The 18,666-nt window shown below is 52.3% G+C and overlaps 1 protein-coding gene across 1 annotated transcript in view; it reads left to right on the forward strand.

The window, feature by feature from the left end:
* Positions 1-3,051: 3,051 nt before the first annotated feature.
* Positions 3,052-18,666, forward strand: part of ADGB (androglobin) — a 179,889-nt gene continuing 164,274 nt past the window's right edge. Inside the window, exon 1 of the mRNA XM_078877269.1 lies at positions 3,052-3,164. Within this exon, the coding sequence (XP_078733395.1) occupies positions 3,085-3,164 (80 nt within the window). The 5' untranslated portion in view covers positions 3,052-3,084. The remainder of the gene's footprint in view (positions 3,165-18,666) is intronic.

Below are 18,666 nucleotides of genomic sequence, written 5' to 3' on the forward strand. Positions count from 1 at the left end.
CTCTTGAAAGGCGCCCCGTGCTCTCCCTCCGATCCACTCTGCGACACGCACCAGACATCCGTTTCCGAAAGGTCCATTTGTGACCAAATCTCTGCAGTGGAGGCCAGTGTTTCGATTTAAAGCTTTCGTGACTGCAGGGATTCATCTTCTTGGTTCTTTCGGTAAAGTCACGTAGAAGGGAAATATAAAGTAATAAAAATATATGTTTTAATTATATTATTATATAATATTATTTTATTATATTATTTTATAATGTTTTATTTTATTATTGTATTATTTCCCTTCTACGTGACTTTACCGAAAGAACCAAGAAGATGAGGCCAGTGTTGACAACGTGAACTGGCTGAGCCGTCGCTGGGCTGCTTTGTCGCTGAGAAGGGAAGTGTGGGATACATTCAGGTACTGTATGGGGAATTGCATTTGTGTGTGTGCCTGTGCCGAGTGGTGAGCAGTGGCGTAGTGATCTGAGTTCGATTGCTGGGCCAACATGGGTGACACATATCTGGACCTGTCCTGGGCTTTCCCTAGGTCGACTCAGCCTGAAATGAGTACCTGGTGCGGTGTGTAATAACATCGCCGCTGGGGAGACAAATGCGGCCGGGCGTGGTGCTGTGCCGGTCTTCATAGGTGCTCCACTAACATCACTTGCCCCAACAGTCTGTTAGAGGCTACACGGGGGGGGGGTGGTCTTTGTGAGTGCCTGTGAGTCGGTATCAGTGTGTGTCTCTGTGTCTTTGTTTTGCCAGTTTAACACGTAGGCTTTCGCGACCAATATCATCCATAATAGAGTGTTTTTTTGGGTTAGATCGCGTAAATATCTAAATGTGTCGTTAAACCCGCCACCACCCGACACAGCCAACTAGTAAGGGTTGTCACGTAAACAGATCATGCCAATTCGTCACTAGTACAGCACACGGGTTTGTTGGAGAGCCAAGCAACATCATTTAAAATCTAAGTACGACGTTGTTTTGTTTGTTTTGTGTGTGTGTGTGTACAAGTCTGTGTGTGTACTTGTGTCTGTGTGTGTATGCCAGTGTGTGTGTGTGCCGGTGTTATAGGTGCTACTCACTAACAGCACTTGCCCCCAACAGTCTGTTAAGGCTATACGGGGGATCTTTGTCGTTGTCTTTTGTCGGTGTCATTGTGTCCAAGCCAACTTGCGTGTATGTTGAGCGGTCTGTGTTTGTTGTTGTGTGTGTGTGTATGTGAATATTTTCCCAAAGGTCAATTCGTGCTTTTCATACGTTTAATTCGCTTTTCAAAATGTATTCATGAGGTTGAAGATATAATTTCAATAGAATTGTGGCAGGGGCGCATCTGCTAAAAATTTGAATGTCAAAACGTTGTGTTGTTACACCCACACATACCCAACACATACAGCACACACAACACACACAACACACACGTGTTACATAATCACCGTTTATGAGCGGCCAAACCCTATTGAATTACGCTATTATCGAGTCAAGGTGCTACACCCATTCATATTGCAAGGTCAAGGCGCAGCCCTGCAATTGCTTGCTCATGCCCCTGCGTGCTCTTTCTCTCTAAGAGAGCGAGCGTCTCCTGGAGTCTTAGAGGATACGTATGCACTTTGGCCTACTCTTCCACGACATGGGAGTTACCACCACGTGAGCCTTGCGTTTCGATTATTTAGATTATTTGGCTGCTACACATCTCCACATGACAAGCCGCATCGTTGAGCTATAATTTATGACCAGGTCGCTTCTAAAAAAGAAGGTAATAGCTCAGGAGGCTTTATCTGGTGAGATAAAAACAAAGTTTAATTTATTTTTTTATATGCTAAGTAACTTATATTCTTGGTTCTTTCGGTAAAGTCACGTAGAAGGGAAACAATAAAATAAGAAAAATGTAAAACATGATTTTATTATTTCCCTTCTACGTGACTTTATCGAAAGAACCAAGAATATGAATCCCTGCAGTCACGAAAGCTTTAAATCAAAAGTTAAGTAACTTGTTTACCTTTCCTATAATCTGTACTCATATCGTGTTTTTTTTGCATTGTTTGTTGTTGTAACGTGCTGACCTGCCCCAACTGGACATCTGTGGAAAAAGAGATTTATAGCTTATCGGATTCCTCCAGTATAAACAAACATTATGATTCTTTGTGTAGCGATTCATACACAGTGCATACGCTGCTGCTGATTGATGGGCAGATTCAGGAGAATTAATTAAGTCGACATTTTAATAAATATTTTCTCTTACAACATCAGAGTACAGCGGCACATTAAATACGCACTACAATGACAATAGTTTAAAGCGATTTTAAGCATGTTTTATAAATATTTTTTGGGGGGGGGGGGCAGAGCTTTGTGACGTCATATTTGGGGGGGGGGGTCTGACGTTTTGTGACGCCGTGTGACGAGGGGGGAGGGGGGGTCAAAAATCGTCCAAAATCCGCGTGACGTCATTTATGGACGGCCCCTAAACGCACGATAATCTAAACGCATCGAAAGTGCAAGTCAATCGATGTTTCGATATCCGTATTCTGCACATTGCATGGCACGGTTTTCACCTGACGCAAGCAGCCAATAGGGGCCGCTACATTCACAGTAATCGATTCTCGAATGGATTATCGATTTTAAATAATCAAATCGACGCGAAAACGTGGTGCGCACTCTTGATTTGAATCTTTCCCACCTGACGACGGACGCTTGTGTTGCGCCCGAAACGTCGTGATTTATGATATTTTATACTTACGCGACTTTACCGAAAGAATCAACGACCACGTGGTCCGCACTGTTTACATTTGGGCAAGTCCATTGGCCTTGAAGAGAGAGGGGGGTGTATTCTGCAGTGAACGGTCACTACCACCTTCATCACACGCTCATTGCATTCACCCAAACACACGTATACAATTATAAATACATCTAAATCAGTGTAACTTCGTGGCAGTACTTAAATAGTAAGAGAATAGTGGCGTTTTTATAATAATTATTAAAGGCACCCCTCGCCAAATGCAGCCAAGATGGATTGCTCCGTTTCCGTCCCTAGCAACGGCGTGGAGCTGTTGCTAGGGGCGCCGTGCGGCTTCCGTGTCGGCTTGAAGGCAAATCAACAAAAATGTCTAAAACTCCCAGAAAGAAAGAACTCTCGGCAAAAGGGAATGCGCCCAGCCTTGGGCAACCTTCCAACAACAAGGAGTGAGTAGCTATCATCCCCCCTCCATCACCACCCACCACCTATGCACGCTCACCAACACACACACACACCGATACAAACTTCCGCGAATTTCTCACGCCACATTCGTATCGTCTTATCATCACCATGATGAGCCACGGGCAGTCCACTGCTGGATGATGGCAGGGATCGTTTTTGTTTTTTATCCACACTTAGCACCTCCCGCAGACGAGGCTTGATACCACGGCTGCATCTACAAAGTGGTCGTGCCCGTGTGTGATGCGTCCCATCATCATCACCACCACCATCAGCACCCCATCACATTCTCTCGTCCGTGCACCATCATCATCACCATCACCACCACCATCAGCACCCCATCCCATTCTCTCGTCCGTGCACCATCACCACCATCTGCACCCCATCACATTCTCTCGTCCGTGCACCATCATCATCATCACCACCACCACCATCAGCACCCCATCCCATTCTCTCGTCCGTGCATCATCATCACCATCACCACCACCATCAGCACCCCATACCATTCTCTCGTCCTTGCACCATCATCATCACCATCAGCACCCCATCCCATTCTCTCGTCCGTGCACCATCATCACTTCACTATGCAAGTAAAACATTTGTGACAATAGGTTTTTCCACTTTTTTCTGGCAACATAACAGGTGTTAAGATGTTAAAACATCAAACTGAAACCTTTTACCAAGAATCATGTCTGCATTTACCACAATGCTTGTGGTCAGAATGCAAACAAAAAACATACTCTGTTAATATATGCATTGTCCTTGAAACTGTTTTGTTGCCAGAACAATGGGGAAAACCCTATTATCATATTTTGGTACTGGCAAAGGAGGTCCCATAATGTAGATGCTCACCCCTAGCTCTCATTACTCTGATAGTGCATTGTCTTTGTGCTGTATGCCTTTTGGTGTCTTCTGGTCTAACACCGTTTGAGACGATGCTCAAAAGAAAGCTGTCTCTGGTGTGGACCAATAATTTCCAAGGACAATGCATAGATTATCAGTGTGTTTTTTGTTTGCATTCTGACCACAAGCATTGTGGTTAACGCAGACATGATTCCTTGTTAAAGGTTTCAGTTTGGTGTTTTAACATCTTAACACCTGTTTTGTTGCCATAAAAAAGGGGAAAAACCTATTATCATATTTTGGTACTGGCAATGGAGGTCCCATGATATATGAAAAATATGTGTTTAATATTTATGTGTTTTATTTTATTTAGGGCCCCTTTATAACGTATGCTACAGGTCCCACATTAGCTTAATCCAGCATTGGCAAGGTGGAAGGGTTAACGCTCGCTGCGCTGCGAGCCCACAACACGAAGCGACGACGATTGTCTTGTACCGTGCCTTGGGCCTCCCCGAGGTCGACTCAGCCCCAAATGGGTACGGCATCTGGTGCGGTGTATTAAACATCGCCACTGGAGAGACAAAGGCGGCCGGGCGTGGTGCTGGCCACCCCACTGCTTCGTGTGCTGTGCCGGCCTTCACAGGTGCTGCTCGCTAACAACACTTGCCCCAACAGTCTGTTGCAGGCTACACAGGGGATCTTTGCCTTAAAAAAAAACAAATCTGATGCCATATTGTCGTTGTTATCTCTCTGTAATTCTGCACTCCCTCCTTCTACCCGTGCCTTCCTGCACTTTTCAGCTTTTTCTTCCATTTTCTATGCCGTTTTCTCGAAACAATTGTCTCCTTTATTTAACAAAGACACGAGTCCCTCTCCCCCCCCGCCCCCCCGGTGAGGCAATTATCAATTGATGTCCGCATCAGTGACACCACAATAAAGACCCAGAGATATTGGCTTTGTATAAATTTACCGAATGCAACGTGTCACATCAGCTCCGCATGTGCTACGGGCGCAGCGAGTTCGGATTCGCGAGCTTCGTAGGAGCGCGAGAGATGGAGCCGCCTCGGGGGAGGAGGATGCCTTCATCCAGCAGTGGAGTGAGTGATCATGGTTGATGGTGATGATGATGTAATGTCATAATCACCACTCCCCTGGGTCGTGTAAAAAAAAAGAAGGAATTGCGTCGTGGACGATTGTGACCGGTGTACGAATAGCCTTCATAAAGGTTACGTAAAAAAAATATATAAATAGATATGTGAGGATATATTGATTCATTGATTAATGTTGATCACCGATCGAGGAACCCCAGCCTGGAGCGGATCGATTAAATCATCCGCTGCGCAGATTTCGACGGATCAGGGGAGGTTATCATCCAGCAGTGGATTTATCATGGCTAAAAATTATGATGCAATTTCACGTCACAATAATTTTGGATTGTATGTAAAAACATATATAAGGAATGGGACAATATCCGATTATGACTAGCTAAGAATATCGATGGCCTGCGCTTGACGTAACCCAATGCAATGTGGATTTATACAGCATCTAAATGTGATCGCAGCATCTAAATCGCAAGCTGTGCAGTACCATTGGCAATAGTTATTTTATCAAGAGGCAGTCAGTCACAGGTCTATTAGAGTGAGTCTGTGGGTCTTTATGTGAGTGTATAGGTCTCTGTGTGAGTCTATGGGTCTCTATGTGAGTCTATGCGTCTCTGTGTGAGTCTATGGGTCTCTATGTGAGTCTATGGGTCTCTGTGTGAGTCTATGTGTCTCTGTGAGTCTATGGGTCTCTATGTGAGTCTATGTGTCTCTGTGAGTCGACGGGTCTCTATGTGAGACTATGGGTCTCTATGTGAGTCTATGGGTCTCTATGTGAGTCCATGCGTCTCTGTGAGTCTACGGGTCTCTTTGTGAGTTTACGGGTCTCTATGGGAGACTATGGGTCTCTATGTGAGTTTTATGGGTATCTATGCGAGTCTATGCGTCTCTGTGAGTCTATGGGTCTCTATGTGAGTCCATGAGTTTCTGTGAGTCTACGGGTCTCTATGTGAGTCTATGGGTCTCTATGTGAGTCTATGGGTCTCTATGTGAGTCTATGGGTCTCTATGTGAGTCTATGGGTATCTATGTGAGTCTATGGGTCTCTATGTGAGTATTTGGGTCTCTATGTGAGTCTATGGGTTTCTATATGAGTCTATGTGTCTCTGTGAGTCTACGGGTGTCTATGTGAGTCTATGGGTCTCTATGTGAGTCTATGGGTCTCTATGTGAGTCTATGCGTCTTTGTGAGTCTACGGGTCTCTATGTGAGTCTATGGGGCTCTATGTGAGTATATGGGTCTCTATGTGAGTATATGGGTCTATGGGTCTCTATGTGAGTCTATGGGTCTCTATGTAAGTCTACGGGTCTCTTTATGAGTCTATGTGTCTCTGTGAGTCTGCGGGTTTCTACGTGAGTATATGGGTCTCTGTGAGTCTACGGGTCTCTATATGAGTCTATGGGTCTCTATATGAGTGGGTATCTCTATGTCATAGACAGTGGAGCAGACAGAGGAAGGCTTTGAGCCTGGACATGAACATGGGTCGGGGAGTCGACAGCTGAGACTGATGGCGGGGGGGGGTGGCAATTACCCTAATTAGTCTTCAAATGGGTACCACAGAGGTGCACCCATTGATACAGAGGTTGTTTTAATAAACTTGCACCATTGTTTCAAATTCCTGACACGTCGAACCTGCGACCTCTGAGGTTGTGCAAGCCCAGCGTGCTAACCGTTAAACCGCTTCAGCAGCAGCAGCCTCTAATCTGGACAACGTAAGTCTCTCCGAATCTTCCTTTCCGATGGACCGTGTGCGGCGAGAATGCCCGGCGCATCGCGATTCCTCGGGATGGATCTGGCACCATCGGCGTGCACGGGGGTGGTGGGGTGGGGACCCGCTTTCAAATGCGACCCCTCCAGGGATCACTTCTCTTCGCCTGGCAGTTCCACTCTTAATTGGTTCACGGTGCAATAGAGACGAGACTTGGCAGGGCCAGACGGGGATTTAACCTCCTGTTGATGATGGCAGCGATATCTGGAGCCCATGATGAGAAAAAGTGACTGGGGCCCGTGCAAAACTAAAACGAGATACGGATCAATGCGCTGTTCAGGGAAAGCGAGGTTTTTTTTTCTTCACGTGTGTGTGTGTGTGAGCAAGGCGATCGATTTGCAGGCAGCTGTACTTTAAAAATGTATTTTTGGTCCAGCATGGTATTGAGGTTAAGATTTTCTATATGAATCGCCACGATCATCATCAGGATCATCATCTTGGTGAACTCTGGCCATTGCTCGCTAACATTGGTCGCGAGTGATGTCTTCGGGTTCACAGTGCAGAGTGCTAATAACTGGATCAGCGCCCGTCGTAAAATTCCATAACCAAGATCTGTCCACTGCTAGATGGAGGCCTCCCCAACCATACGGAGACGGACTTCACTTATTTTTTGCGTGTGAAAGCGGTGAGGTTAAGATTTTTTATAGTAATATGTCTTAATAAGAATAATAAACTATCTTTTTTGGTTCTTTCGGTGAAGTCACGTAGAATGGAAATAATAAAATAATTAAAAAAAACATAATAAAATAATATAATAATATTTTATTATTTCCATTCTACGTGACTTTACCGAAAGAACCAAAAAGATGAATCCCTGCAGTCACGAAAGCTTTACATCGAAATAATAATCTAATTTAGAGACCCATTTGTCAATTCACTGTTGAATGAAGACCTCCCCAGGCCATGTCAGTTGTGGGGATTATTTTACCATACTTCACCAATGCCTGTCAGTGAAATGGTGTAAATGCTTACCCCGAGCTCTCATACTCTGATGGTGCATTGTCTTTGAGTTGTGCGCCTTTTGGCGTCATCTGGTCCAACCCATGTGAGACTAGGCTCTAAGGAAAGCTGTCTTCGGGTGTGGACCAATCAACTTCAAGGACAGTGCATACATTATCAGAGTTTTGTTTTTTGTTTGCATTATGACTGCAGGTATTGTGGTCAATGCAAACATGACTCCTCGTAAAAAAGGTGTCAGTTTAGTTGCCAGATAAAAGGGTAAAAAAACAATTATCATGGGAGCTCCTGTCCACTTTTCTCCCTCTTCATTGCCCGCTGCCTGGGTCGATCTGGCCTGTTGGCCCTGGTGCAGTTGAACCGCCTGCACACTTTTGATATCTTCGACACTGCTTGAGGCCTGTGAGGCTTTCCCCCGGTAAATAATTGCCATTATTCTTCTTCTTCTCATATGTGTGTAGTGAGAGAGGGGAATAGGCTTGACCTCTCATGCAATCCAGAGGTCCCAAGGTTGTTAAGAAAGGTCAGGAATGTGTGATGACAGGAAGGAGAGGTACAGGCATGGGCGTTATTTATAACCAGGTGAGAGCCCATCGAGACTAAGTCTTACAAGGGAGACCTGGGTGAGAATACAAATTAATACGTACGTATATACAGTGAGGGAAACAAGTATTGGATCCCCTGCTGATTTTGTATGTTTGCCGACTGACAACGAAATGATCAGTCTAGAATTTTAATGGTTGGTTTATTTGAACAGTGAGAGACAGAATAACAAAATAATCCAGAAAAACGCATGTCAAAAATGTTATAAATTGATTTGCATTTTAATGAGGGAAAAAAGTATTTGACCCCCTCTCAATCAGAAATATTTCTGGCTCCCAGGTGTCTTTTATACAGGTAACGAGCTTAGATTAGGAGCACACTCTTAAAGGGAGTGCTCCTAATCTTAGCTTGTTAGCTGTATAAAAGACACCTGTTCACAGAAGCAATCAATCAGATTCCAAACTCTCCACCATGGCCAAGACCAAAGAGCTCTCCAGGGATATCAGGGACAAGATTGTAGACCTATACAAGGCTGGAATGGGCTACAAGACCATCGCCAAGCAGCTTGGTGAGAAGGTGACAACAGTTGGTGCGATTATTCGCAAATGGAAGAAACACAAAAGAGCTGTTAATCTCCTTCGGCCTGGGGCTCCATGCAAGATCTCACCTCGTGGAGTTTCAATGATCATGAGAACGGTGAGGAATCAGCCCAGAACTACACAGGAGGATCTTGTCAATGATCTCAAGGCAGCTGGGACCATAGTCACCAAGAAAACAGTTGGTAACACACTACGCCGTGAAGGACTGAAATCCTGCAGCGCCCGCAAGGTCCCCCTGCTCAAGAAAGCACATATACATGCCCGTCTGAAGTTTGCCAATGAACATCTGAATGATTCAGAGGACAACTAGGTGAAAGTGTTGTGGTCAGATGAGACCAAAATGGAGCTCTTTGGTATCAACTCAACTCGCCGTGTTTGGAGGAGCAGGAATGCTGCCTATGACCACAGGAACACCATCCCCACCATCAAACATGGAGGTGGAAACATTATGGTTTGGGGGTGTTTTTCTGCTAAGGGGACAGGACAACTTCACCGCATCAAAGGGACGATGGATGGGGCCATGTACCGTCAAATCTTGGGTGAGAACCTCCTTCCCTCAGCCAGGGCATTGAAAATGGGTCGTGGATGGGTATTCCAGCATGACAATGACCCAAAACACACGGCCAAGGCAACAAAGGGGTGGCTCAAGAAGAAGCACATTAAGGTCCTGGAGTGGCCTAGCCAGTCTCCAGACCTTAGCCAGACCTTAATCCCATAGAAAATCTGTGGAGGGAACTGAAGGTTCGAGTTGCCAAACGTCAGCCTCGAAACCTTAATGACCTGGAGAAGATCTGCTAAGAGGAGCGGGACAAAAGCCCTCCTGAGATGTGTGCAAAACCTGGTGGCCAACTACACTCTGTGATTGCCAACAAGGGTTTTGCCACCAAGTACTAAGTCATGTTTGGCAGAGGGGTCAAATACTTATTTCCCTCATTAAAATGCAAATCAATTTATAACATTTTTGACATGCGTTTTTCTGGATTTTGTTGTTGTTATTCTGTCTCTCACTGTTCAAATAAACCTACCATTAAAATTATAGACTGATCATTTCTTTGTCAGTGGGCAAACGTACAAAATCAGCAGGGGATCAAGTACCTTTTTCCCTCACTGTACATACAAACGATCTGCGCATCAATAAAGATGAAGAACAACTGAAATTATTTTTGATGTCAAGCTTTCGTGACTGCAGGGATTCATATTCTTGGTTCTTTCGGTAAAGTCACGTAGAAGGGAAACAATTAAATAATACAAATGTTAAGTAGTTGTTGCTGTTGCAGACGGAGGTACTCGGAGACGGAGGTGAGTTAGGGGCTTCCGCCAGGGTTTATTAACAGGTATCACTATAAGGGTTCCCTCTTCACCCCTTCCACTATCCCCGTTCCTCCAGTGACCCCGCTTACGTCACGGGGTCTCCCTTAAATACCCTCTGAGGCGAGACGTCACGTGCACTGCCCGGCGCGTGCGACCCCACGTCCCGTGATGTCACAGCACCGGACAGCGCACGCGACGCCACCACTCTCCTCTACTCCTCTACATCACCCCCCCCCGTGAAAAAAAACAGCCGACCCGGCTGCAAGCACCCCGCAAGCGGGGCCCCACACCGGACCGAAGACCGAATATTCACGAGTTCGTGTGCCTGAAGGTATAACCGGCTGCTAGAAACTAAACCTTAGGGCAGCACGGCCCCTCAAGCAGAACAGCAACAACAAAAAACAAGACAAATAGACCCCGAAGGCCTCATCCGCCGGATAGCGCCGAACGGGCGCCAGGGGCTGGGCCCGCTGAACGGCCATCAGGGCCGTCACCGGAGCCGCATCCCCCTCGAGCGGGTATGCGCTGCTGGCCCGCTCCCCCGTATGATGTCCGTCTCCCATGCAGGTGGCCCGTCAGCGGGCAACAGGCCCACCGCCGTGGCCTCCGGTGACCGGGGGGTCTCTGTCGGCCTCACTCGGGAGGGGCCTGGGGGCACACACACAGGTCGGACGTCACCTCCGTCAGCGAGACCCGGCCGGTCAGGCACGCCGGACACATCATCAGCCGGCCGCTCCGGAATTGGGGGTGGATCCCCCAGGGTAGATGGAACATAACGTTTGAGCCGGGACGGGTGCACTATCCACTGCCGGCGACCGAACCGAATCCGGACGCATTGCGGCCGGCGGACCTCCACAACCTCCACAGGGCCCTGCCAAGGGCGATGCAATTTGGCCGATGTGCCAACGGGGACCTGGGGACAATGCAGCCACGCTTTTTGACCCGCTATCCACGGGAGGCCAGCTGCCTGGTGTTTGGGCAGCCGCTCATTAGCCGCCTGCCGGCTTGCGGAATTCTCGGCAGCGGCCTGTCGCGCCTCGCGCAGCCGGTCAAGCGCGACCTTCAAAGGGGTCGGCACCGCCGACCCCTTCTTGGAGGAGCCAACGTCCATCTGGACGTGCACCGGGGGCTCCGGTTCCCTACCGTACATCAAATAAAAAGGCGAAAATCCCGTGGAGGCATGAGGGGCCAACCGATACGCCGCCAAGACCCCCGGGACGAACAGGTCCCAGTCAGACTGGGACGTGTTCACCTGGTGGCACAGCATGGACGTAAGGGTGCGGTTCAAGCGCTCTACCATCCCGTCTGACTGGGGGTGGTAGGGCGAGGTGCGGATTTTCTTGGTGCCAAGGAGGTCACACACCTCCTTGAGCAACCTAGACGAGAAATTCCGCCCCTGGTCAGTCAACAATTGTTCCGGCGCGCCCTTGTCAAACACGTACCCCTGGACGAAGGCCTCGGTGATAGAAGAGGCCAACTGATCGACCAAAGGCCATGCCATGGGCCAACGTGTGAGGTACTCAACGCCCACCAAGAGGTATTTGTGGCCCCGTTGGGATGCAGGGAATGGCCCCAAAATGTCGAGCGCCACGAGCTCATTAACGCGAGAAACCCGGATGGACTGCAGCGGGGCCCGGTCCCGGACAACTGGGGCCTTCCTCCGCGCGCAGTCGTGGCAACCCTTTAAAATCAGTGCCACGTCACCTTCAACACCCGGCCAGTAATAGTCCCGCTTAAGGGTCAATAAGGTCTTGTGGTAGCCAAGGTGCATAAGCTTCTCGTGAATGGCTCGGGTTAATTTACCACGCAGGCTAGTGGGCACAACCACACAATAGCGTTCCAATTGGGCATCCCAACGCATGAGTAGTCCGTCATGCACGGCGATCTCCGGGGCAGCCGACGAAGCTGAGCTCCGGGCCTTATGTCCGACACGGCGCCGTAGCTTCAGCAGAGAGGAATCCTCCATCTGCAAGCCGGACCATACCTCCCGGGGAAGTCCAAGGCCGAAATCCGCGGGCGACGCCGCACCTGGAGGGGTGTCCGCCTCGGCCGACGCGACCAACTGGGCCGCGGCGTCCCCTGGGGCCTTGCAACGGCTAGAGCCCAGGGCGCAAGCACACCCACCGCCTGCCGGCAATCGGGATAAACCGTCCGCATTTCCATGCTGTGTCCCCTTCCTGTGGATTACATCAAAGGGGTAATCCTGGAGCACTTCGAGCCAGCGAGACAGCTGACTCGAGGGCTGACTAATCTTCAGCGAATATTGCAGGGCCGCGTGGTCGGTTCGGACCGTAAACAGCCTACCGTACAAATATGGTCTATACAACTGAACAAAATAAACTATGGCCAAAAGTTCCCTCCGGGTCACACAATATCGCTGTTCCGTCGAGGACAGAACGCGACTGCCATAGGCTACCACCCTCTCAACCCCGTCGACCACCTGGGCCAGGACAGCCCCAATTCCCGTGTCGCTGGCATCGGTATCGAGCAGGAAGGGTTTCGTAAAATCCGGGTACCCCAAGGGCGGCGCATCCGCCAAGGCCGTGCGAAGCGCCGCAAAAGCCGCCTCCTCCTCCGCGCCCCAGTGAAACCTTTGGCCTTTGGCGGAAAGGGCGTGCAGTGGCTTCGCAATGGTCGCAAAATCGCGGACAAACCGGCGATAGTACGATGCGAAGCCAACGAAGCTACGCACCTCCGCGACAGATGTGGGAGTCGGCCACGTCCGGACACAAGCCGTTTTATCCGGGTCCGTGGCGACACCTGACGTGCTAACAATGTGTCCCAAATACCTCACCGATGGTTGTAGCAAGTGGCATTTCTGGGGTTTGAATTTCAAGCCAGCAGCACGCACTTTGACGAACACCGCCTCAAGGCGTTGCAAGTGCTCGCCAAACGTACGGCCAAAAACAATAACGTCATCCAAGTAGATTAGACAAGACTCCCACTGCAGCCCCGCCAAGACCATCTCCATGAGACGCTGGAAGGTGGCCGGGGCCGAATGGAGACCCATAGGAAGCCGATTGAACTCGAACAACCCCTGGGGTGTGCGGAACGCTGTTTTGGGTCTAGAGGCCTCATCCAGTGGCAATTGCCAGAAGCCGGAGAGCAAATCTAAAGTCGAAAAGAACCGCGCGCCCGAGAGGGCGTCCAGGGAATCATCCATGCGAGGCAATGGATATGCATCAGCCACCGAGATCTTGTTCAATCTACGAAAATCGACGCAGAACCGGAGACTCCCGTCCCGTTTCTTGACTAGCACAATGGGGGCACCCCAAGGGCTAGTAGATGGGGAGATGATGTCCGCCGCCAACATTTCCTCGACAGCCGAGCGGACATGATCTTTTTCCGCTGGGCTAAAGCGGTGGGAATTAAGTCGTATAGGGGCTGCGTCGCCCGTGTCTATGTGGTGGTCCAAAAGAGTAGTGCGACCCAGATCAAACTTACTTTGGCTGAATACATCGGTGAACCGCTCGATGAGGTCGCGGAGTTGCCGACGTTCCCCGGAGGACAACGAGGCATTCTCGTCGCACAACGTGGCAATCCATGATGCGTCGGGGTCCCCCGTGCGCATCACGCCCGCCACGACCCCTCCATCCGGGGCAGCGCTCTCGGGTGGAGGAGCCGGGGTCGCGTGTGCCAAAACGGCGCCGGCCGGGACTACGACCGGCAAGGGTCCCGAATTGAGGACCTGCAAAAAAAGGTCCTGGCCCCCCGACACGGCTGTCAAGGCGCCCACCAACCCCTTCGTCCTTGAAAAGTAGCTTGACGGAGACAGGAGGATACCCGTCTCCGTGGAGCCCATTTCGAGCGGTTTGCGCAACCTAAGGGGTATCAGGATTTGTGACGCCGGTGGTACGGTCACCGGCACTTTATTCAAGGCCCGTACACCGGCGACCAAGGGAGACAGGACGGTAGGCGATTGTAGGAATTTCAGCCGCCTCCCTGACGGCATTTCCACACAGCCCTGGTCAACGAGAATTCGGATGGGCATCCTAGACAAAAAGTCGGTCCCCAAGAGGCATGGCACTGCCAAGGTCCTGGAGACCAAAATCGGCCCGGCCAACTCAATCTCGTCAACCCGAACCGACGCTACAACGTGGCCCAAGATGCCCAAACTGCCGCCGTTCGCGGCGACACAAGCCCCGCGAACCGGCCTTAACGGACCCACGCTGCGGGGTAGCAGCCCAAAAATGGCCTCCGAAATAATGGTGGCCGATGCCCCCGTATCCACCAGGAGGCGAACGTGCACCCCTTGCACATATCCTGCCACCGCTGAGGAGCCGGCAGCTGCCGCCACCATCCTATGCGCAAGTGCATCCCAGTGGCGGGTCTGTCTGGGCCATTGAGGGGGTGATGACGATGGTGCACCCGACCCTTCGAGGACAACCCCATGACGATGGGTCCTAGCCCCGCTAGATGCATGAGGTGAAGGGAGCGGCCGCGCAGATGATGCGTCGCGACTCGCCTGGGGCCCCGGACCCGATGCCAAGGAGGGTCTAGGAGAAGGTGGAGTCCCTTTTCCAAAGGCCCCCGGGGCATTCTGGCAGCCCCGCTCAATGTGGCCCCGCTGACCACAGCGGAAGCAGGCCACCGTGTCCGCCTCCTGTGGACGGGAAGGTCCCGGCCGCCCCCGCTGCTCCGGACGGCGACCACCCGCCCCCCTTCCTCGACGATCGGGCACCGCCAGGGCCGCGAGGGTGTCCACCCCCTGAGAGGTGACCCCCCCGTCCGGCGCCGGGACCCCCGCACACGCCGCCATCTGAGGCCGTTGGCGGAGGGAGAGGTGCGCCTGAATGTTTTCGGCGACCGCCAAGGATGTGATCTGCCGATCATTGTTGATCGACAGAGCAATTCCTAGCTCCCTTGCCAGGTCAAGCAGCTTCCCCAAGGCCATAGAATCAAGTGCCCTGCCGTACAGGTCAGGGTATGCAGCCTGTGCCAGGGCCAGGAGCGAGCAGCGGAAGGCCAGCGGCAGTTCCCCCTCCTCCCGCCGCCGCAATGAAAACTTTAGCTGCGCGGTGGACGGCGGCTCAAAAACGTTGGCCATTTGGATATAGGCCGCCGGGAGTGTAGCCCGATTGGCCGGATGGATGGACTTGAAGGCCTGCAGAGCCCTTTCGTCCAAGCAGGTCGGAAGCGCCGGCAAGGCCTCCTCCATGGACCAGCCGACCGACATGTATGCCGCGTCGAACCGGTCCTGGAAGGCCGACCAGTCGCCTCCTTGCGCGACAAACGGCGCAACGTCGGGTAACCGGCGCTGCCATTGGCCGCGCGGCGCCGCGAGGTGTGGAAGCCAAGCGGCACCTGCGGGCCACCCGGCGGACGCGACGTGGTGCGGCGGTGGCAGCATTGCGGCTCCCGCGGGCCACGCCGAAGACGCGGAAAGGTGCGGTGGTGCTACGGCTCCCATGGGCCACGCCGTAGGCGCAGCGAATTGTGGCTGAGTTGCGGCCCCCATGGGCCACGCCGTAGACGCAGCAAAGTGCGGCTGAGTTGCGGCCCCCATGGGCCACGCCGTAGACGCAGCGAAGTGCGGCTGAGTTGCGGCCCCCATGGGCCACGCCGTAGATGCAGCGAGGTGTGAAGGCACCTGCGCTTTCGCGACCCACCTGTCAGCGGCGGCGTACGAAGCCACGGCGTCGTCCCGCAACGCGGCGAGGGACCACGGCGTTGCCGAAGACGCGGCGGTATAAATCGGGCCTGCAGCGGCCCCCGCGGCCCACCCCGCTGGCGCAGCGAGGTGCGGGACAGCGGCCGTAGCCGCGGCAACCTCTCGCGACGCAGCGAGGCACCACGGAGTTGCGGCCTCCCCGGGCCACGCCGAAGACGCGGCGGTATAACACGGAGCTGCGGCTGCCCCCGCGGCCCACCCCGCCGGCGCAGCGAGGTGCGGGACAGCGGCCGCAGCCGCCGCAACCTCTCGCGACGCGGCGAGGCACCACGGCGTTGCAGCCTCCATGGGCCACGCCGAAGACGCGGCGGTATAACACGGAGCCGCGGCGTCATCCATGACAAGGGACGCAGGCACGGCGAGGTGCAGAGCCGCGGCATCGCCGGTGGCCGGCCCCGTGAGCGCAGCGACAGGTGGAGCCGCGGCAGCACCCGCGGCCCATTCAGGCGGCACGGCGATGTACGGGGCAGCGGCAGCTGCCGCTGCCCACCCCGGCGGCCCGGCGAGGACGGCACGCGCGTACTTACCCGGGGCCCCCCCGGCGGGCGCAGCTTGATGTAGAGCCGCGTCGTCGCCGGCGGCTGGTCCCGCAGGAGCGGCGTGCCGAGACACCCCGGCCGCGTCAGTGTAGAGACGCGGCGTCGCGGTCGCCATGGCAGCACCCGCGGCCCATTCCGGCGGCACGGCGATGTACGGGGCAGCGGCAGCCGCCGCTGCCCACCCCGGCTGCCCGGCGAGGACGGCACGCGCGTACTTACCCGGGGCCCCCCCGGCGGGCGCAGCTTGATGTAGGGCCGCGTCGTCGCCGGCGGCTGGTCCCGCAGGAGCGGCGTGCCGAGAAACCCCGGCCGCGTCGGTGGAGAGACGCGGCGTCGCGGTCGCCATGGCAGCCATGTCCGCCGGCCGCCGCGTCGCAGCCGTAGTAGCGGCCGCATACGTCTCCCGAGCCAACATGGCCGCCGCGGATTGCGTCGCAGCCAACATGACGGCCATTTCCGGTGGAGCGGTCGCTGGGAAAACGGCGGCGCTTTCAACGTTGGCAGTTGACAGTTGCTCCCGTCTCGAGTGCGGGGCGGTTGGCTGCGTCCGTGCCTCCACCTCGGCCAACCTGACGGTCAGCTGCCCCACCGCCTGCAGGAGCTGGTGCAGCAGAGCTGCGGGGACGCTTTCCGTCTCTGGCGGCGGCGGTGAGCTGGCACTCCCCGCAGCCGAATCCTCCCGCTCCGGCCCGCTCGTTTCCATGGGGACCGTCACCGGGGTCCCGGGCTCCGGGGTCACTGCTGGAGCCTCCTCTCCGCCTTCGGCACCCTCCAAGTCATGTGCCGGTGGGTTCTTACGCCGTGCGCCCGCTTTTGACATGTTGGCGACGGTGTAAACTTCTGACACCAGTTGTTAAGTAGTTGTTGCTGTTGCAGACGGAGGTACTCGGAGACGGAGGTGAGTTAGGGGCTTCCGCCAGGGTTTATTAACAGGTATCACTATAAGGGTTCCCTCTTCACCCCTTCCACTATCCCCGTTCCTCCAGTGACCCCGCTTACGTCACGGGGTCTCCCTTAAATACCCTCTGAGGCGAGACGTCACGTGCACTGCCCGGCGCGTGCGACCCCACGTCCCGTGATGTCACAGCACCGGACAGCGCACGCGACGCCACCACTCTCCTCTACTCCTCTACACAAATATAAAACAATACAATTCTCACGACATTTCGATTGCAATCACAGCAAGAAAATGTTCTTGCTGTGGTTTTCACACCTGATGACGATTGCTTGTGTTGCAATCGAAACGTCGTGAGAATTTTATTGTTTTATATTTGTATTATTTTATTGTTTCCCTTCTACATGACTTTACCGAAAGAACCAAGAAAACTGAAAAAATGTAAGAATAGATGAAAGTAATATGTCTCAGCAGCTCCAATTCCTTTTGACAAACATGCGAACATGCCCAGCTGTTCGGGAAAATATAAATAACACCGTACAGTTTAACACGTAGGCTTTCGTGACCAATATTATTCATAATCAACGTTTTTTGGTTTAGATCGCGTTGTTTATAAATGTGTCGTAACCCTCCACCACCCGACACGGCCAATCAGTAAAAAAGTGTCACGTTGAAAAAAGACAAATAGTTCACTGCTTTAGCCCACCGGTGTGTTGAAGCGTGAAACTACAACATTTACAATTTTTGAGTAGGACTTTTCGCTGGTAATTGCATCCAGCATCATCGGGCAATTCGCCAGAATGGTGATGCTGGATGCAATTACCAGCGAAACGTCGTACTCAACAATTAGTAAGTTTTGTCACGTAAACAGAACGTAGCCAATTCGTTACTAGTACAGCACACCGGTGTGTTGGAGAGCAAAGCCACAATATTTACAATTTGAGTACTCAGATTGTAATTGTTGTGGGTTTTGTCATATTTTTTGGGGCTGGATTGCAGCAAATGCAACCACGGCGATGACAAGAAGGTAGTTTGCTCCGTGAAGGAGGGCCGTTGCGTGATACGTCGTCGATTTATATAGTTTTTCTTCCAAGGCCGCAGTGTTATTGACGATGATGCCAGTTGTAATACTGGTGAAACATCATACTCAGATTGTAAATGTTGTGGATTTGCTCTCCAACACACAACCGGTGTGCTGTACTAGTAACGAATTGGCACGTTCTGTTTACGTGACAAACCTTACTCATTTGATGTGTTGGGTGGT

Source organism: Lampetra fluviatilis, chromosome 47 (assembly GCF_964198595.1).
Source record: "Lampetra fluviatilis chromosome 47, kcLamFluv1.1, whole genome shotgun sequence".
Classification (NCBI taxonomy): Eukaryota; Metazoa; Chordata; class Hyperoartia; order Petromyzontiformes; family Petromyzontidae; genus Lampetra; species Lampetra fluviatilis.